Genomic DNA, 20,728 nt, shown 5'->3' with positions numbered 1-20,728 from the left:
TGTGGTCCGGCTGATCTCGATCTAACCCCATCTGGGATGGTGAGTGCTAGCGACGACACTACATTCGTGTGTCTTTCTCTGATGGACCTATGCCTCGTGATCGAATCCTTACACAACTAGGGGCATCGATGGGTCGCACCGTGATCGGGCACTCTCCTGCCTTGGTGAATTTGGCCCCATTCTGCAGGCCTCGCACACGTGTAGCTGGGATGTTGCAGTGTGGATCCGGCTATCCTCAGCCCCGCTTATTCTCACTTATCTGCACTCCGGAAATCCTCAGATCCCGGCCCTCCTTCCTGGTGCAACACTGCATAATTTACTGCGCAGTTAGCCTCAGGGGTTGTTATCTACGTTGGTCCACCCTGACCGCCGCGTTGAGGCCCATAGTCCTTGCTCGACGCGTGCATTGTCCGACCTCTCGACCTTCTTTACAGTGGACCGCCCCAGGCAACTTCCACTATTCTATGCGTGCGTTTGCTCACATGCCACAATGTCAAATTCCAAGAGCGCTTCCAGCAGCGCTGAGAACCCCAACACTCGGTGGCAGTTTATCGACGCGTCGAATAACACTCGGAGCAACTTGACGCAGGTAAAGCGTCATGTTATGCAAGAGTATATGCGCCAGAAAAAGGGTGGCTCTCGCCAATGTAGCGAAAGTGAAGAAGAGCCCGCCCATACTTCAAAACGAGGGCGGCCGAAGAAGGTGCGAGCAGCCAAGCGTAGGTCTGCAAGAAAGGCGGAGAAGAATAGCTCTGTAGATCACTCGGAGCCGAACGGGCTCCCACCTAAGCATGCGCAAGAACGTATCCAGCACATCTACTGGCACTGCGAAGCCCCGACACCCTCAAATAAATTGGATGTCCTAGCCCTCATTACAACCCCTCTGCCCCATCAGACATCTCCTCTCCTGCCTCAGGGATTCCAGTTCCCGGTCCAGGAATTCCTCGACTTCTCTCCATACAACCCGAACTACACGCCTGACTTGAACAGCCTCGAATCATGTTCATCCACCTCGACTACTTCGTTCGACATACGATCCCCGAGGACACTCTTAAGCGCTGCACGGACAGACCCATTCAACAGTCTTCCAATGGAACTAGATCTTGAAGGCCAAAGACTGTTTGACTTCTACGTGAGCGACATGCCGGCTTGCTCCTATGGCACGCACTTTCGATCGAAAAAGGCCCATAATTGGTATACGGCGGTGTTCGTTCCAGAAGCTATGAAAGGTGCCGTAGCTTTTCAAAACACAATCCTTGTTCATGCAGCCAATACTTGGGCCTGGGTCCGCAATGAGACTGAGAATACCAGTATTCTCCAGCACCGAGACCGAGCTGTGACAATGCTCCGAGAACATCTGGGTAATAACCCTCGAGACAACTCCGACGTCGCAATTATCTCCTGCCTGAGCGCCGCCGCCCTAGAGGATTTTGATCCTCGACCAGGTCACAAGGAAATTAGTTGGGTGCATATGCGTGCAGCTCGGGAAGATGATAAGGTCTCGCGGAGGACCCGCCGCCTTTGCAAATACACGACTTGGGATGCTGATCAATTGGCAAGATTATATTCTGTCCGGTTACGAAACTCATGGGCCAAGCTTCTTCTTTGAGCATTTTTATTAAATGATTCTATAACTAATGGATTTAGTATAGAAGTAGTAGATATACTATATTTACTATCAATTATGTTTGCTTTAATTACTATTATGAGTAAAAATCCTATTATAGCTGTATTACATGCAGCTACTATGGTTACAGCTGGAGTTTATTTATTAATGAGATCATCACCATTAATAGAATATAGTTCAACTGTTTTAGTATTATGTTTATGATTAGGAGCTATAACTACAGTAGGGCCTAATGCCGTAGGTTATTATGGTTTATTACAAGCATTTGCTGATGCTTTAAAATTATTATTAAAAGAATATGTAGCACCTACACAATGAACCGCCGACTTCAGTCTCACAGTCTGAGTGCATTCCACCGAAGCCTCTTCAAAGCCTCTACTCCATACCATCCCCACCGAGCTCGCCATCATCCATCCTCTCAGATATCACGACATGCGCAGAACCTACTCCAACACTCCACGAACCGTCACCCATCGATGAACTCAAACTTCAATGCGAAGAATTTCTCGACTTTGTGCGCCGCTGCGAGCAACTATCCCTCTACCAGAAAGACAATCCAGATTCCTGCGGGCTGGCCCGACACACAGCTGTACAGGATACATCTCTCTTATCTCAGATTCTAGCCGCACCTCCAGGCGCAAGATTCACCACATCAGGAGATCGAAAACAAATGGTCGCCCGCCTTACCGCCATGATGATGTTGAACGCTGCTCTCTGGGACTACCGCTATGCTCTAACACACGCGGCTACGTTCCTCAATACTTTGGAGCAAGCAATGGTCGATAGCGAAGTCAGCATGAGCGGTTCCGTCGAAGCTATGCTTCAGATATTATTAGCCTGCAACGACGGTTGCACCAATGACTGGACAAATAATTTCGACAACATTATTGCACCTCTCGCGGAAGAAGCCCTGATTTCTCGCAGTATTCGCCTCTTGCGACATCTCCATCTGCACGGCCTTGGTTTGTAGGGCGCATGTTGAAAATTGCGAAGAGGCTCGGTGCTGACTCATGGCATCGGATCAATGACCTTCTCTTCGATTGTTTAACGTTTCGGGTCACTGAGTTGAGTGCTCATCTATGGGAGTCGAATCTACGGGAAGAGATTTTAGATGCGCCATTGACAAGTTACGTGATGCCCTCGCTAATGACATAATTCTTCTCGGTATTCATCTTCTGTACATAAACAGTATCATCACATTGCACAATCAAGTTCGTGCGCATGGAGCGCGTGGGAAATAAATGCTCTCTGGACTTGCTCAACCCCATTGGAAATCAAGTGATACGCTAGAGCATCCGCTTCCTTCAAATTCTTGCCGTTTTATTATAAAAACCTGGGATGTCAAGTTTGAAATTCAAGCAGGTTTTCTTGTTCAAAATTTGTAGAGGAAATGAAGCTTCGGTTGTAAACGGAGTGTCTCGAGTGAACTTCGACCTGGAAGCCTGGTCTTAATTCCGTCACGATGCGTCTAGGTCCTATGACCCGAGTCCCAGCGATTTGATCCTCTTCAGACATTATCATCATAAGGATTAAGTTGTGAAGCAGTGCCCAACGGCCGAATTTACCTCTGTTCCCCGAGGTTGAAGACATTGGGTCACCTACGCTGTTTCGCTAGCGTCCAAATTGTCCAGACCACAAATGACGAGCTTTTAGATGGAGGATGCGGTGCCGAGGTCATCTGAGACCTCATGCGGGATATTATTTAATCAAATAGGGGTTGAAAATAGAGTACAAGAATTGTAGAGCCCTCGTTTATATCATGCCAGCATTAATCTCATTTCATACTTCCTCCGCTTTCTTGCTCCAGAGCCTTGGAGAAGATGCGCTCTTGCTACTCGAACTGCCATTAGTAGCAGTTGGATGCATAGATAGAGGATCCATGCCTTTGTGCTTGACGTGTGATCGAGATGGTGCGCGTTCGCTGGTGACCGCGTCCGTTGTAAATTCAGGTACTTCTTTCTTCTCCGTGAATACGTCTTCCACTTCCTCGAGAGACCGGCCGACAGTCTCTGGGTAATAGAAGTAGACCAAGAAGACAGCAGCCCAGTTGAACCCGACGAAACAGTAGAAGTATTTAGATCCGAGCTTCGTGAGCGCAATAGGCGAGCATTGCGCAAAGAGCAGGTTCAAACTCCAATTCGTTGCTGTAGCAAGCGATGATCCACGGGCTCGGATAGCTGTGGGAAAGATCTCGGACTGGTAGATCCAGGAAATTAGACCGAGGGCTGTGAAGAAGAATGAGAATACAAAGAACATGGCGATCGCAGCGCGAAGTGCGTCTCGATTAGCATGGCTGTTGCTAAAATCGATATGCTCGGCGAGCGTGGCTTCGACGCACATTGCGGCGCCCATGCCCAGCAGTGATGGAATAAGTAGCTTTCGTCGTCCGACTTTGTCGATAAAAAGCATGAAGAGCGTGTTCCAGAGCACTGCCAGAGCACCCCAGACCCCGATGATCATGAGAGATGTGGATGTTGATAGGCCCAGGGATTTGTATAACCTAGGACCGTAGTTTTGAATCACGTTCGTGCCGGATGTTTGCGTGAATGCTTGCAGGCCGCAGGCGAGAAGGAGTCGATGGCGCCATTGTTTGGAGAGGAGGATCTGGCGCCAGGATCGGACCACTGATTGTTGTTCGTATAGGATACTTGCGTTGATTTGATTGAACTCATCTTCAACGAGTTGGCCATTTGTTGCGCTGTGGTTCAGGTGTAGGCGAGTCAGCACAGAGCGGCCTGCCTGCTCCTTGCCATTTTCAATCAGCCAGCGCGGTGACTCGGGGAGGTACCAGATCCCACAGACGAGAATCAGGGCAGGTGCGGTTTGCAATGATAAAGGGAATCGCCAGGTGAATTCGCCTGTGCGTAGCGAACATCCATATCCGACCCATTGCTGAAATCCTGTCAGAAAGAAATTGGGGAAATTGGGGATCTGAGTTCCCTACGGCGACCATGATTCCCACTCCAAGCATCCATTGTTGCATGCTTGCTAGTAAACCGCGAATACGAGGCGGCGCAATCTCACTCTATTATTTTATCAGTCAAAGATTTGCAAGGGCATTGATCTGCGTATTATGATGGTCAACATACGCAATAGACGGGAATAGTGGCAGACATCAGGCCGACGGCGAGCCCAGCGATGAATCGACCAGCGATGAGCATCGCAATGGTGACCGCGCCTCCCTGAAGCGCAGCCCCAAGAGTGGCGAGAAAACCACCGATGAATATCACCATTCTGCGTCCAAAGGAATCAGAGATATAGGGCGCCAGCAGCGACCCCACAATGGCTCCTCCTGAAGATGGGATTAGAAGCTTCCCTACGTATCAGGGATCAGGTACCCTACCGGTATAGGACGAGATGACCCCCCCCATTGGCCGCATCTGACAGTCGTGGAGACCCAAATCGATCTATGAAAGCATCCTGCTCAATACTCGACGAGATGACGCCCGAGTCATACCCGAACAAGAACGAGCCCAGACCTGCAAAAACACAGCAAAATGTTACTAGGACGAAAGCCATTGTTCACCGCAGCGCAGCTGCATTGTCAGAACCAGCAACTTAAAGAATGAAGAAGAGGTATATAAACAGTGAGCCAACGAACTAATTCACGCGTCCGTGAGAATGTCGATCGACGGGAAAGTGGGACGTGCCGAAGGGGGGCAATCGATTGCGAAACTAGTGGGCTCAACGGCGCCCCCTTTCTCTCTTCTTTTTTAAGTCAATTTTCCACGATGATCACCTAGTCGACTCATACAGGTTGGCGAGCTTAATTGTTCCAACCAAAGCGAATGAGAAGTCATAGCTGAGAGGGCAACTGCTTGGGGGCCAAATCCTCAGACATCGCTCCATCGTTTCAGCTCCCGGGTGCATTCTTTCAGTCGCGTCACAGGAGGTCATGTTAGCCCTACGTAACTGATCCCTTCATGTCAGATGAGGTATCTAGCGTCAATATCCTGCAGACCTACATATAGTGGCTTCGGAGGTCCGAACCTCAACTCCGACAGCTTCGATTTTAGTGCTCTGGAGCACTTGAGCCACGGCGGATTGTACGGTCATATAGGGCATCGCCTAGTGCCCACATCCCCCGATTCCAACCGAGTCGAGAACCGATGACAGTGGAGACCGAATCGCGGAAAAATTCTGTATTCTCGGACAAGATCCACAAAAGTAAATGCCGCAGTAGAAGAACCCTGGGAGGCCCGAATGGCAGTGGGCCTCGCACACACTGAAAGTCCGGTATGGGAGTCCAACGGTTAGCCTTGTGGCGCTACTTCTCTACATCGGTGGCGTTGGCACCTGTCCTTGTATTTTCTCGTAGCAACCTAAACCGAGCTCCAAGTTGGAGAAACGGCATTCCCCTGTCGGACATCCTCTTCCCCCACCGCTTTCGGATATCATCATTTCATCACCCCCCAAATCGAGGAAAGGTCCGTGAGCTTAGCCCTGTTCTACTTTGCCTGTCATTCGTCGCTTCAGAACGTGGATTATCGATTATCCTTCGCGACTATCTTCCACAGGGCGATCAATGAATATCCCTATCTGATCGCCCGCCAAGCCCCTTTCTCCTTACATGATCGCCTCCGTTGACCATGGCGACTACGGACCCTCTTCCTGGTGAGAATGAGGATGACTCCGTGGACTACGGCCTAGACGACGACCCCTCACAATCCGGTCAGGATGGCTCCCCCGCCGACCCCAAACTCAGCCAGACCTTGCCGATGCAGAAGCGACGAAGAGTCGGTCGAGCCTGCGATGAATGCCGTAGAAAGAAGATCAAATGTGATGGGAAACAGCCTTGCACGCACTGTACAGTGTACAGCTATGGTGCGCCGTACTCCTCTTTGAACCGTGATGCGTGTCTGACTCCTCCTAATAGAGTGTACGTACGATCAACCATCCAACCGCCGGCGCAATCCTGCCCCGCAGTATGTAGAGGCCCTCGAAGCCCGTATGCACAAGGCCGAGGCCATTCTCCGATCCCTCCTTCCCGATGTCAACCTCGATGACCCCCAACTGGACGTGCACGCGGCCGAGCAGCGACTCGCTGCCCAGAGGAGAAGCAGATCCCCCCTCAAACTCCTCAACTGGGCCCTCCCACGACACCCAAACCCACCAGCCTGCCAGAAACAGGCCCAGAGGGCGGGGAAGAAGGGCTACTAGAGACTATGGTCGATAACTCGGGCTGCTTGGATCGCGATGACCAGGGCCACTGGGACTACCATGGCCACACGTCGGGCATGATCTTCGTTCGCCGCTTGCGCAAGCAGTTGGGCGCCACTGATGTCCCGATCACTAAAACATCGCGCAATATGACGCAGATGCTCGAGAGCCCCATTTCCAACTCGGGCTCGCCCCAAGATGGATCGCTGCCGCCCACGCACGATCTCCCCCCACGGGTGGTTGCGCGCCGCTTGTGTCACAATGCAATCGATGATGCGTGCTCTCTGATGCGCTTCGTGCATGAACCGTCGTTCTTCGCTAGCTTCGACCGTATCTACGATACCCCGGTCGATCAGTTTACGAACGAGGAGAACTCGTTCCTACCGCTTTTGTATATTGTTATGGCGGTCGGTTGTCTGTTCTCTGACGATGGGGGCGGCACTTTGGATTTGGCTGGCTATGAAGGTGCCATTGGTCAAGGGTATGTTGTCGCCGAGCCTTGGGTAGCCATCACCTATGCTAACGCTCCAGTTCAAGATTCCAATTCTTCAAGGCAGGACGGCAGCTGCTTGAAATTACTGATTGTCGTGACCTGACCTCCTTACAAGCAATTTGCTTCATGGTTCTCTTCCTGCAGTCTTCCGCCAAACTGAGCACCTGTTATTCCTATGTGGGCATTGCGCTTCGCTCCGCCCTTCGATTGGGACTTCATCGCACGGTCACGGCGGACTTTAATCCGATCGAGCGAGAGCTGCGGAAGCGCATCTTCTGGGTGATTCGCAAAATGGACGTCTATGTCAGCACCCTCTTGGGTCTCCCTCAGATGCTGAGTGACGATGATATAGACCAGGAGTACCCGATGGAGGTCGATGGAGAGTTTATTACTGCGGAGGGAATCATTCAGATGCCCTCCGACCATACTCCTCTGATGGCAGGATGCAATGCGCATACGCGCCTGTGCAACGTCATTCTGAAGGTTGTCAAATACATATACCCTGTGAAGAATGCGCGGTATCGCTCCAAACTTGACCAGCGATACATGGTCAGTCATTCCAAAATCCGTGAAATTGAGCGTGACCTTCAGACCTGGATGGAAGAACTCCCACCAGCCTTGCGTCCGGGCACGGAAGTATCGCCACAGCTAGAACGGTAAGCTCCCAGCGGAGACTTTGGCAATGAAGAAACATGAAAACTAACTGATTCATTAGACTCCGTCAGTTGCTGCGTATCAGTTATGCCCACGTCCAGATGGTCATGTACCGCCCATTCCTCCACTATGTTTCTGGCGGGTCTCAGGCGCGTGGTGTGGATAAGCGTTCCTACGCCTGCGCTGCAGCTTGCGTAAGCGTGTCCCGAAACATTGTTCATATCACGACTGGTATGCAAAAGCGGGGCCTTCTCAATGGGTCGTTCTGGTTCACGATGTATACGACTTATTTCGCTATCTTGTCCCTGATCTTCTTTGTCGTCGAGAACCCCGATTCACCCACCGCAAAGGATGGTGTTCTGAAGGATGCCATGGAGGGCAAAAACACTCTAGCTGGATTGGCTAAGAAGAGTATGGCGGCTGATCGCTGCTCTCAGAGCTTGAACGTAGGTGTCTTACTTCTCTATCGAGCAGAAACCAAGCTAACTCAGCTTCGCAGTGCTTGTTCAAGACTTTGCCGGAGATGTTAAAAAATCGTCAAAATAAACCCCAGGTCAATCTTAAGCGACGCGCGCCATCTATTTCCCCGCCGAGGAACCGACCAGTGCTCCATCGACACAGGACTTGCCCACTCGCTCCAACACATTCCCAACCGAGATGATGTCTCGGTTAAGCACATCGGACTCGGGTCGCCGACAAAGAAGCTTGGACAAGACCATGGTCCTCGGTGACAACCAGCCCACCGAGCTTGGCACCTATGCTGCTTGGACCGCTTCGACTCCGGAGCTGCTCACGGAGACTATGCAAACTCCCGAGCCGATGTCTGCGACATCAATGAATCAGTCCTTTGCTAAACCAGAGCCATCAAGCCTGGCCTGGGCTCAACAATTCAATACTCCAAACAACCTTCCCGATCTGATGCCAATGATGTTCCCATCCGACGACCCCTTTGCGTATCCCACACAACCCATGTCCACGCTCGAAGATGATCATTTCCGCCACGATCGCTCAGGCATGCAATTACCCTTTGACTCCAAACCGCAACAACCCAGCGGACTGGCCACAAGCACCTCCAGCGATCCGTCGGGCACAAGTGTCTCCACGCCCACATTCGAGGCTTTTCCGGTGCCCAGTTTCCCCGCCGGAACCCCTACAGGAGTGAAGTCGTCGATTCCAAGCCGACTCCATGCCAATCACAGTCGATCAATGAGCTCGTCGCGACTCCATTCGCCGATATCTCAGACGAGTGAAACTCTGAGCAGCCCGGACTTAGTCTCAATTCCGAACCAGAACTTCGTTTGGGAAGGATACAATTTCCAACCGAATAATGCCACTACCAACGCCAATATGGGGGTCGAGACGACGATGCAACAAGATCCGCCGCCCCTCAATGGCACACAAGATTTCAACATGGGCATTGACCACAACACAATGGCAATGAACATGGACCTTGGCATCTCCTTCGACGACCTCTTCGGAACCGACGCCGTCTGTCGACCTGGACCGCGGGCGACCAACGATGAGTGGACACAGTGGATGAACGCCGGCGCTTGATCCCGGCTCTTGCCTTCTACGACGATATGCACTTATGAAGAAAGCAAAGAAGATAATCTGTTTATACCTGGCTGGCGCAGTGGGACTGGACATGGTTGATTATTCTTTATCCGATTTTTGCTTTGTGGAATATACACAGGCGATCTAAAGATTGCAGTACAATTGTATTTAATCCAAATATAGCGCCGATGGCATCGTCCCTGTCGTTGTTTAATCAGATCAGCCCTCCCGAGCATCCTTGATCACGGCTTACCTTGATGGGTTTGGACCCCAACCCGACCCACTTGGACTCTCACCGGTTCTCGCCGCACTTCGACATGATCCTTGACGACTGAACGAATGCTGCGTGATTTTAGCTCGCGCATAATGCTTTTTTTTTTTTACCATTCCTGTCTTGTACTAGTGCTCACCCTTTGGCGCTCTTCCCTCACTGCGTATACCGCGTGACTCGAGCGCTATGCTATGATTTGTTCACTGAGCATCACTTGAGCAGCCTGATACACTCGGTGTGTATTGGACTAAAGCGACGCGGAGAACAGGGAGGTCAATGGTCCACCGCACTGGTTTGCACCACGCCAGCTCGACCAAAATACAGTCTGTCACCTAGGATCCTTGGTCGTATCCCTCTAATAATGGATTGACGGAAGCTTCCGCCTTAGTGGACATGGAGTTACATCGCGCCTGATCGGAGCATTCACCAATTTTATCCGAGACCCGTTCTAGGAATGGAGAGCGAGAAAGTCAATCCATCTTCTCTTGATTGTTGATACAGCCGTAAGACAGAAACGTGATGAAGGTAATCTCACGCTGACTGGCATTCGAGGCGATACTTTCGGAATTGTTGGGCCAACTTGAACGGTTGGTGTGGGCAAGTCTCTTCCTTCCTTCAACCAGTAGACTACTGCAGAGTCGATTGATGCCAAATCAAGATTATGTACACATTTGATCGCTGAGAACAAAATTGCTTAAAACACTACCAATTTGTAATGCTAAAGAGTATGGCTTGAACCATTTGCATGAACTGGCCACCCGTAACACATGGTGCTTGACTACACCAAATTTGTGCTAGCGAGATTGCAATTAATTAAAAGACCCCTTTCTCAATGGAGTCGCAGCGCGGAAGCGAATAAGGCTGTTTTCTGCCCTAAATCAGTACATATAGATTAGCAACGCAGACTCTGTGCCCTTGATCCTGGCATTACCCCAGGATCCACCGTAAAATTGTCAAGCCGATATATACTGGTTCATTTGCACCGGGAGGCGATCAACTAGGCCTACGTTTCCTCTGATACGATTGATCGAGAGCCATCTTGCTCTTCGTCCAGGAAATTTGGTTCTCTTGCGAGCAACCGCATAATGAAGATCTTCTCCGTCTTCAGTGCCTGGTCGGCGATACTGTCGTGTACGGCTGTCGCTTCCGCACAGTCCAGTCCCGACCCGATTGGCACCATCTATGATGGCCATGTGCCAGCCGATCTATACGGATCTAATTATTCCTACCCTTGGCAGGTGAAGCTGTTCAACTTCTCCAATCAGCGCCAGAATCTGACAATGGCGTTCATGGACATACCAGCAAAGCATCACCACAAGAATGAGAAGACAGCGGTCTTGCTACACGGTGGAAACTTCTGCAGTGTGACTTGGTCCGACACGGCGCGCCGCATGTCGGACGCTGGCTATCGAATCATCCTGCCCGACGATATTGGATTTTGCAAATCTAGCAAGCCTCAAGGCTATTCGTACAATGTTCAACAGCAGGCATCGAACATCAACAGCCTGCTTACTGCACTAGGCATCGATCAAGCTACTATAATCGGCCACTCAATGGGTGGCATGATCGCCGCCCGCTACGGCCTTATGTACCCAAGCAAGGTTCAGCAGCTGATCCTCGTCGATCCCCTGGGCCTAGAGGACTGGGTCGCCAAAGGTGTTCCCTATTTGCCAATTGACGCAACGTACGCAAGCCAGGTGGTGCAGAATTTTTCCACTCTCAAAGAGTATGAGCAAGCCAGCTACTTTCACGATGCGACCTGGAAGCCTGCATATGATACATGGGTCCACATGCTAGCCAACATCTATTCCAGCAACTATGGCTCCGACTATGCCTACGTGATGTCCCTCGTTACAGACGCTTTACTCTCCCAGCCTGTATTCTACCAGCTGCCTCTTCTGCAGACTCGTACCTACCTCATGGTAGGAGAGGACGACGTGACAGCGCTTGGCAAAGCATGGTCATCCCCCAACATTGCTGCGAAGCTGGGCCATTACGATGAACTGGGTCCTGCTGCCGCAGCCATGATTCCTAATTGCACATTCCACATGTTCCCCGGTCTAGGTCATGCCCCCTTCCTTCAGGACGCGGACGCGTTTTACGAGGTGCTATTCTCTTGGCTGGACTAGATGATGTTGGCAATTGGCACAGCATAGCATTTTTCATTGGTTTATTCCATGTGTACGAGACTGGTAATATATAGTAAATGATAAGGATAGTGACCCTTCACAATGAAACTAGAGAGATCAATTTCGCGGTTAGTTCTGACCGATTCAAGTTAGATTATGCTATACTTCATGGTCCAAGATACTCACGGCAACATCTTCAAGTGACTGGAACTTATGACGATAGTTTACGATAAACTATCATTATATCTAGCTTCATTTAATACCATCCTCACCTAAAAAGTCTATCATACTTCCGTGAAAGTCCCACATGCAAGGTCATTGCAGGTCAATACGTGTTCCCGGAGCGTTCAGTATTGGGAGTATCGCCCCTGCTTATTAAGCAAGTTGGGTGGCTACGGAGCCATTCCCCAGAGCGATAAAGTACTCAGTCGACCTGGACCTTACGCGCCCTCATAAAGCGGCGACACACGAATTGGGCAAGTCGCGGCCGTAGTCTTGAATCCGGTCCAATCCGCGACATCTACACGGGACAATGCCCGCTGTGCCAAAGCTCTCAAGCATCATCACCTGGGTTCTATACTTCATCCCGGTGTACATATTTGTCCTCGAGCCGATCATTCGCCCCATCTTCCCCGGCTCTTCGAAACCCTCAGACGCAACAAATTTGGATTACGAGATCTGGGACAACGAGATTCCCTTACAAGACTGGGAGGATACTCAAGCTTCATTGTACCTTCAAGATGACAGCCGCATTAGTCCGGAGGATGGCGTGCCCATCAACTGCCCCGGCGAAGCACCAGGCTACAAGCTACACCTACTATCCCGAACGCCACTCGTCATTTACATTGAGAACTTCGTTAGCGACGAAGAAGCCGACCATCTAGTCGACATCAGGTAATCCTACTCCATTCTTGGCAAGAGACGGACTAACGGAGAAGACAGCCTCAATAAATACAGCCCCTCAATCGTCTACGATGGCGTCACCGAACGCGTTGACCCAAGCAAACGCCTCTCCGACCGCGCCCTCCTCGATCGCGATGACACCGTCCGCTGCGTAGAAGATCGCGCGCGCTCATTCCAAGGCTGGCGACCACACCTTTACATCGAGCGCATGTGGGCGCAGCGCTACAACACCTCCGGCCACTACACATACCACTATGACTGGGCGGGATCACTTGCGCGCGGCGGCGATCGAATCAGCACTTTCATGGTATATTTAGGCGCGGACTGTGTCGGCGGAGGCACGAACTTTCCGCGCCTGCGCATGCCGACTGGAAAGCAGTGGTGTGAGTTTCTGGAGTGCGAGGAGGAAGGGAAGCCAGTGCAGGAAGGGATCACATTTAAACCTATCAAGGGGAATGCGATTTTCTGGGAGAACTTGAGACCGGATGGTACGGGGTATTCGGAAACATGGCATGCGGCGTTCCCAGTCACGGAAGGGACAAAGGTTGGATTGAATATTTGGAGTTGGTATCAGCCGCCGCGAAGGAAGAGTCAGAAGACCACATGAAGATGAACCTCGAAGATCAAAATATATGGCCGAGCCATGGTGCAAGAAGTTCTTGGCCCCGGAGGTCGTGGAGTTTTTTGTTTCCTGGTGAGTTTTCCTAGGCCAAGCGTTGCGAGGGCGCAGGGTCTTCGGATTGCTCTGTGTAGCACAACATCACATTATAAGGAAAGGTGGATAAATATATAGATATATAGATGTGCGTAGATGTACGTTCATATTGTGGGAAAGACTGTACAATAATTCAAATGGAAATACTTCATGAATCAGACAAGCAGTCCCGAACACGGCCACAGCCTCAGCCTCCTACCTTGTCCTAGGCGTCCTCCCCAGTCACTTTCAGTGACCCTAGGTGAGTACCAAGTCTGGGGATTTCAGGCAGCGAAATTCGGAGAGAGGAACGTGCCAAGTCGAGTGACGCCGAGAGATACCAAGACCCCAAGAGCCCAAGACTTGCTCGGAGCGGGAATGAGGGAAATCCTTGGCTGCCAAGAATCGCAGCCATGGCGATGCCTCTTGGCAGCACTTTGAGGGGCTCAGCCTTTTGGTGTCGCCACTTTTCATTTCCTAGTCAGATAAACCGAGGACTCGGATTGGAGATTGGCCGAAACCTGGTCGGTTGGACTAAGGCGCTTGCCCACATCGGGGAAGTCCGGCTTGTGCAATTGGGGTGACCCTATACCATGATCCTACACACAACATATGCTACACCACATCGTGCACCAGGTGGACCAGGTGGACTAGGTGTCTCGAATGAGCAGATTGCATTCTGTAGGGAAAGTATAACGTAGAAAGGATATAGGATACCAGAATGTCAGAATGCACAGCCTCAAGTGGTAGCCAAGCCATTCGGGACGCTGGGTCCGCAAACTTCTCTTGGCCCGGTCTTGTCCTGAGATCCAGATTCGCCCAGGCTGAGCCAGTCTCCCTTTCTTGCCGCCCCCTCCGCCCTAGGCTTTTCTCTAGGCACAGGCTCGGCTTTTTCGTTTCCCTCTGTGCCTTTCCCCCCGTGTGGAGTCTCCCCCCGTGCGCTGCATTTCCTAGGCATCTTTCTTCTTCCTCTTTTTACCCCCCTTGAACACTCTGTCCTGATCGTTTTCGAAGGAACACCGGCTCTGACGATCCTTGGTGTTTCTGATCGTTGTGATTTTCGTTTTGTCGCCTTATCTTCCTTAAATCCCCCTCTAAAAGTCGCGTCTGGGCTTCCGCCAGCACGACAAGACCCATTTCTTGGCATCATGACGGAGAACAATATTCCCCAATCCTCAACGCCTCAGGCGGCGCCCGCCGCCGTGCCTGTCACCAGCGAGCAGACGCATCCTATCTCGCAGGTTGCTGCAACCGCGCCCGCCTCGGTGACCGCGACGGCCGCCGCCGCTACCGCCGCCGTGAGCTCGATGAACGGTGCGGGCGAGCAGCTCCCCTGTCAGTGGGTGGGCTGCACCGAAAAGTCTCCAACCGCGGAGGCACTCTACGTAAGCTTGAATATCGCCGTGGTGGTTGGAAAGCGCCCCGTTCACTAACGAGTCCGGGCGATACAGGAACACGTGTGCGAACGCCATGTCGGTCGCAAGAGTACTAACAACTTGAATTTAACTTGCCAGTGGGGAACATGCAACACCACCACTGTCAAGCGCGATCATATCACCTCGCACATTCGAGTCCATGTGCCTCTCAAGCCTCACAAGTGTGATTTTTGTGGCAAGGCCTTCAAGCGCCCCCAGGATTTGAAGAAGCACGTCAAGACCCATGCCGATGACTCGGAAATCCGCTCTCCCGAGCCTGGGCTCAAGCATCACCCGGACATGATGTTCCCTCAGAACCCCAAAGGTATGTCTCCATGTCGTTGCCCGAAGGGTTTTCTTTACTCGTTCCCGTCCCAGTCAAAGTCCTGCCAGGATCTCCTTGCCTTCGCTCCGGAGACTTTTGTTATTTAGTTGACAGAACACCTGCTGACTCAATGCCAATGGCGATCCAGGCTATGCTGCTGCTGCTCACTACTTTGAAGGCCCGATCAATGGTGGACAGCCATACGCACATGGAGCCCCTCAGTATTACCAGACTCACGCGCCTCCTCAGCCCGCCAATCCTCACTCATACGGAAATGTCTATTATGCCTTGAGCCAAGGCCAAGATAGCCAACAGTCTTATGATCGCAAGCGTGGCTACGATGCCCTGAACGAGTTCTTTGGTGATCTCAAGCGCCGCCAATTCGACCCCAATTCCTACGCCGCGGTGGGCCAGCGTCTGCTCGGTCTTCAGGCACTTCAGCTTCCTATTCTCACCAACGGACCCGTCCCTGAGTACCAGCCCATGCCGGCTAGTGTTGCTGTTGGTGGTGGTGGCGGTGGCTATAGCCCTGGTGGTGGTCCTGCCCCTGCGTACCATCTCCCGCCGATGTCGAACGTGCGGACCAAGAACGACCTGATCAATATCGATCAGTTCTTGGAGCAGATGCAAAACACCATTTATGAGAGTGAAGAGAACGTTGCTGCCGCTGGCGTGGCTCAGCCTGGTGCTCACTACGTCCAGGGTGGCATGAGCTACCGTGCTACCAACTCTCCTCCCTCCCAGCTTCCTCCCAGCCATGTCACCGCGGCTGGCTCTGCTCCTATGATGGCTGCCTCAGCTCACTCTCCTTCGACCGGCACACCTGCCTTGACACCGCCATCCAGCGCGCAGTCCTACACCTCTAACCGTTCTCCGATCTCCATGCCTCAGCACCACCGCGTCTCTCCCCCCTCATGAGAGTGGCGCGGGAATGTATCCTCGTCTGCCGTCGACGACCATGTCTGACGGCATGGGTGCCGGTTACCCGACTGCATCCAGCGCCGCTCCTCCTTCCACTCTCAGCGGTATCTTTGATCATGATGAGCGTCGCCGCTACACTGGAGGTACTCTGCAGCGTGCACGTCCTGCTGAGCGAGAGCTCGATGACAACAGCATGGACACCACTCGCGACGGCAAGGAGGATCGTGAGCGCACTCCTACCAAAGAATCCATCGCTGCTAGCTTGATTGACCCTGCCCTGTCCGGCGCTTCACCTGATCCCGATCAGGCGGCTGCTCAGCGCACGGCTCAGGCCGCCACTGAGGTAGCGGAACGTGACGGCAATGCCGCTTGGGTTGAGAAGGTCCGTTTGTTGGAAAATCTCCGCCGCCTGGTTTCTGAGCTTCTGGAGCAAGACCGCTTCGACGAATCAGGAAGCCACAGTGCAAATAAGTCTCCAGAATCAGGGATGGACGCCATGGAGGGTGTCGAGACCAGCCGGGTCTCTGCCTCTCCTGGGCAACTTAAGGAGGAGCCTGCCAAGCAGGAGCCTGAGGCCGTCCTGTACCCGACTCTGCGCGGGATGGACGAGGACGGAGATGCCAAGATGCCTGGCGACGGGGCGTAGGTTTTGGGCCTGGAAATTTCTTAACGCTTTCACGACTGTTTGTTTTGTGTCTCTCCTCTATTTCCTTGTGTCGGCATTCCGGCTTTCCTGTCCCGGACTTTTCTACTTTGTCACCTTATTTTATATTTACTCTACCTTATTTCCAGTGGCGCATCAATCCGGAGCACCCTGTTTCCTTCATCCCATGGATCTGAATGACCAGAACCTGTTTATTTACGGAGTTTTTGTTTGCGTCTACACTCTCGATCGGAATCCCAATGGGATCTTGGATTTTGTAGCTTAACTCTAGTTAGGTTACATAGGGTTCATGGGGACGTAAATTCCCAGTCCGGCGGATCGACATGTCAGTCCCCGATGAGGCAAGGCAACATTCCAATGGAGCCCAGCTAAACTCCATCCGGGGCCTGTGACGCAAACGATTCGATCGAGGTGAAGCCGATATCTGCAAGGACTGGGAAGCTTGTGATCTTCAGAGTCTTGTTGTCGACTGCAAGAATGTTGATTTATCGCCTTGAGTCTCTTCATCCCGGACCGTAGTCGGTAGTTGCATAGACTTAGTACATGGGCACTGCCGCGCGGGGGTTATAGCGATCAAGGAGCCGAAGAACATCAACGTCAGATCACATATCTAGGGAAAATATCCACACTTTCGATCAACGTGGGATTTGCGCAATCGCCTCTGCACTCGGAAGCATCTTCGATCCCACGCTGAGAAAAGCAAGCCTGCAAGCACGTAATTGGGGGTATTGGTATTACCAGCCCCTCCCCGCGGGCCCACCGCCATATCCCGGGCGGTAATGATGTATGGTACACTTCCGGAACAAGACTCCACCACTGTTTACGGCCAAACGGGCGCACTTCACATCCAACTTTTGCACTTCATTTATTCCTTTCCTTGTGTCTGGATTCTCTGTTCCTCTTTCTCCTTGTCTTTCGCCTTGCTGTTCATCTCCCTCCATCCCGCCACCTCATTCCCTGGATGATTTGCGTGTTGGTGTTGAAACCCACCTCACACGCTCCCCACGCGACAAGGCGGTGGCCCCAAACAGACGCCATCGCGCGTGTCGATCGTAGGGATTATCGATAATCGAAACCTCCAGCCACACACTTCTCCAAAAGGCCGTTGCCCTTGTTTGTTGTTTCTGCTTTTCTTTGGTTCGGCTTTCTGTTTTTTTTTCCCTCACCATCTTCTTCCGGTGGCAAATCCGTTCTTTCGGGTGGCTCTGACTGCCGTTCTTTGGTTCTGCCTCTGAGCGTGCCTCCGAGACTGGGTTGTGTAATCCGGATCCAGAGTTGTTGTGTTTTCGCTCTCTGAAATCTTGCCTCCGATCTCGCCATTTTTGCCTCTGTATTGTTTGCGGACTGCCTCGGGCTGATTTGTATTTCGCACAATTTTCGCATTCCGCATTCGCTGCGTCGGTCATATCGATTGATTTCGACCTGCGATTCTCTCGAGTACACTTTGAAACATCACGAAAAACATGCCCTTGTCAAATCGCCGTCGCGCGCGGCGCAAGGAGCTTCAGCTGCAGGAAACGTCCGATGCGGAAGCCCCAGACTCATCGCCCACTCGTCCTTCTGCAAAGAAGCGCAAGGTGAGTGTTGGCCCGAGACTAAATGAGTCGGTGCGCAAGAAAGGCTAACAATTCGACTCGGATGCCATAGGTTGATCGCCGCGCCTCTCCCTCTCGAAGCGGCGTTAAGCACGAGTCCGGCGACGAAGCCGAGGACTCGGCCGGGGACCACGATGCTTCTACCCATCAGGATACCGTCGATCTAGTGATCTCATACTTGAACATGCCCCGCGAAGAATTGCGCGTTACCCGCGACCACTCCAACACAAAGACCGAGAACAAGCAGAGTATTCAGGCCTACGCCAAGATCGCCGGCCGCAACTGGACCTATTACGTCAAAACGCTGCATGTCAATATTGGCCGCGAACCGGACCGCGAGCAGAGATCTAACGAACAGTCAAGTCCCGTCACGATCGCTGCTCGTGCGCTCCCCGATGTGCATGTGGATTTGGGCCCGAGCAAGTTTGTTTCGCGTCTACATGCCGAAATCTTCTATGACGGGGAACAGACGCCTGCCTGGCACATCCGGGTAAATGGCCGCAACGGTGTCCGTCTGAACAATGCGATCCTGAAGCGTGGCGCTGATGCGGTTCTTTCTTGCGGTGATATCATCGAGGTGGCCAACTGCCAGATGATGTTTGTGACGCCCGGTGACGACGCCAATATCCACCCGGCCTTTATCGAGCGTGCTCAGCGCATTGCTAGCGGGCAGGAAATCGACCCGGCTACTCAGGCTTGGGACGCTTCGCAACATGCTCACCCCCAGGCGGTGCAGGCAACTGAGTCGGCGAGGCCTTCGTCTTCCGGTGGTCCCTCATTGGCCCCTCCTCCGCCATTCCTCAGTCGCAACGTCACGCCGCCTCCGCGCTCGCCCGATACTGTTGGCCAGCGGACCGCTAAGCAGTCGCCGCTATACAACCGCGGTATGATGATGGAGAGCACCGAGGAGATCGATTACAGCAAGGATGCGGCGAAGGATTTGAAGCCGCCCTACAGCTATGCCACGCTGATTGCGCAGGCAATATTCTCCAGCGAAGAAGAGAAGCTTACCTTGAACAGCATCTACAATTGGATCATGGAACGATACGCCTTCTATCGACACTCGCAGAGCGGCTGGCAGAACTCTATTCGTCACAACTTGTCTTTGAACAAGGCTTTCCAAAAAGTACCCCGCCGCACAGACGAGCCTGGAAAGGGCATGAAGTGGCAGATTGCAGCGGAACACCGCGAGGAATATCGCAAGAAGCAGATGCGTAAAGGCACCCAATCTTCTGCCCCCTCATCACCTGCGACTAAAGAGCCGCCATCCTCCGCTACGCGCGGTCATCACGTCCCGTCTCTGGATACTTCGTTCTCCGCCACGGCTAAAAAGTCCCCACCTGTTTCATCTCCGGGATTTAGCTCATTTCCAGTGGCGCCGGTGGAGGCGTATACCCCAGAGCGTGGGTCGCGCATTGGTCGGGGCGTCGGCTCGGACCACCCTTTGCGACATATGAGCCCTCGGGACTACGAAGAGCCCTCTCCGCTTCCAGCTCGTGCGCATAGCAACATTGCCAGCTCTAGTCGGGCACAGAACAGCACCAATAATTTGAGCCGTGCATACGGGCTCTCGGACAATGTGGCCGGGTCACCACCAGTGCTCTCTTCATCCTACTACGATGAGGGTCCTTCATCAATGATCACACCCGCACCACAACGCCAACAACCTCGACTCCCTCCTCCCAGCACCGCTCAGATTCCATCCAAGTTCATGCCAATGAGCTCACCTGCTCAATTTTGGAAGTTTGCTGATATTGGATCCACGCCGGCCCGTCATGTCCCGGACATGAGTCCGTTGAAGGGCGAGCCTGACGACCGCATTATCGGAGGGTTCCCCAGCAGTAGTCCACCACCGCCCAACCTCGCTAGTCCTAGCAAGCCTGGCACGTCCAATGGCCTTGTGTCCAGCCGGACATTACCGCCGCTCCAGTCTGATGGCCCGGATTTGGGGCCGAATGTGGCGCGCAAGGAGGAGCAAAGAATGGAGGAGGATGAGGAGGAGGAAGGTAACGCAGGCTTTGATCTGGCTCGGTATGTATGCTCTATCTGATTGCCATGTATCGTGTGTCCTAATTCCTCTTCCAGTGGCTTCCAACCTATTGGTTCCTACCATCGACAGTTGAGCAATGCTGCTCGAGCTACAGCCACCTAAGCATTGTCTATGATGTACAACATGCTTGACACAGGTTGGACTTGATTATTGATTTTTTTTTTTCTTGATTCCGCATTCTACCGGTGTTGGCAGGTTGATTAATTGGCTTATTTTCATGGTTATTGTATTTCTCTTTGTCGACCATGCAGTAGAGCAAGGAGTTTCCGGGTT

General features: G+C 52.3%; 7 protein-coding genes across 7 annotated transcripts; 6 read left to right on the top strand and 1 right to left on the bottom strand.

Annotated features, from left to right (window-relative positions):
• Positions 1-490: 490 nt before the first annotated feature.
• N7477_000490 (sigma-70 region 2 family protein) lies at positions 491-2,597 on the top strand (the record flags this gene model as incomplete). The annotated part of the gene is made up of 2 exons (XM_056962153.1): positions 491-1,498; positions 1,968-2,597. The coding sequence occupies 2 exons, from the start codon at positions 491-493 to the stop codon at positions 2,595-2,597; spliced, it is 1,638 nt and encodes a 545-aa protein (XP_056827156.1).
• An 809-nt stretch (positions 2,598-3,406) lies between these two features.
• N7477_000489 (sugar porter family MFS transporter) lies at positions 3,407-5,146 on the bottom strand (the record flags this gene model as incomplete). The annotated part of the gene is made up of 4 exons (XM_056962152.1): positions 3,407-4,519; positions 4,572-4,652; positions 4,717-4,919; positions 4,990-5,146. The coding sequence occupies 4 exons, from the start codon at positions 5,144-5,146 to the stop codon at positions 3,407-3,409; spliced, it is 1,554 nt and encodes a 517-aa protein (XP_056827155.1).
• Positions 5,147-6,216: 1,070 nt separating this feature from the next.
• N7477_000488 (putative C6 transcription factor (Mut3)) lies at positions 6,217-9,488 on the top strand (the record flags this gene model as incomplete). The annotated part of the gene is made up of 7 exons (XM_056962151.1): positions 6,217-6,451; positions 6,504-6,646; positions 6,682-7,268; positions 7,325-7,936; positions 7,996-8,380; positions 8,434-8,487; positions 8,556-9,488. The coding sequence occupies 7 exons, from the start codon at positions 6,217-6,219 to the stop codon at positions 9,486-9,488; spliced, it is 2,949 nt and encodes a 982-aa protein (XP_056827154.1).
• A 1,356-nt stretch (positions 9,489-10,844) lies between these two features.
• On the top strand, positions 10,845-11,888 carry N7477_000487 (alpha/beta fold hydrolase; the record flags this gene model as incomplete). The annotated part of the gene is made up of 1 exon (XM_056962150.1): positions 10,845-11,888. The coding sequence occupies one exon, from the start codon at positions 10,845-10,847 to the stop codon at positions 11,886-11,888; it is 1,044 nt and encodes a 347-aa protein (XP_056827153.1).
• Positions 11,889-12,420: 532 nt separating this feature from the next.
• On the top strand, positions 12,421-13,398 carry N7477_000486 (oxidoreductase, 2OG-Fe(II) oxygenase family; the record flags this gene model as incomplete). Its single annotated transcript, XM_056962149.1, has 2 exons — positions 12,421-12,782; positions 12,831-13,398. The coding sequence occupies 2 exons, from the start codon at positions 12,421-12,423 to the stop codon at positions 13,396-13,398; spliced, it is 930 nt and encodes a 309-aa protein (XP_056827152.1).
• Positions 13,399-14,633: 1,235 nt separating this feature from the next.
• pacC (putative C2H2 transcription factor PacC) lies at positions 14,634-16,792 on the top strand (the record flags this gene model as incomplete). The annotated part of the gene is made up of 4 exons (XM_056962148.1): positions 14,634-14,870; positions 15,000-15,225; positions 15,374-16,076; positions 16,117-16,792. 4 exons carry the CDS (start codon positions 14,634-14,636, stop codon positions 16,790-16,792), a joined length of 1,842 nt encoding a protein of 613 aa, XP_056827151.1.
• Positions 16,793-18,273: 1,481 nt separating this feature from the next.
• N7477_000484 (putative forkhead transcription factor Fkh1/2) lies at positions 18,274-20,557 on the top strand (the record flags this gene model as incomplete). The annotated part of the gene is made up of 3 exons (XM_056962147.1): positions 18,274-18,387; positions 18,458-20,436; positions 20,491-20,557. 3 exons carry the CDS (start codon positions 18,274-18,276, stop codon positions 20,555-20,557), a joined length of 2,160 nt encoding a protein of 719 aa, XP_056827150.1.
• Positions 20,558-20,728: the final 171 nt, after the last annotated feature.

The sequence above is a fragment of the Penicillium maclennaniae genome (genome assembly GCF_028827695.1).
Source record: "Penicillium maclennaniae strain IBT 15551 chromosome Unknown utg000001l:1.0-3280838.0:1.0-3283122.0, whole genome shotgun sequence".
NCBI lineage: Eukaryota > Fungi > Ascomycota > Eurotiomycetes > Eurotiales > Aspergillaceae > Penicillium > Penicillium maclennaniae.
Note: the sequence above shows the minus strand (reverse complement) of the source record. Positions and strands in the feature narration are given on the sequence as shown.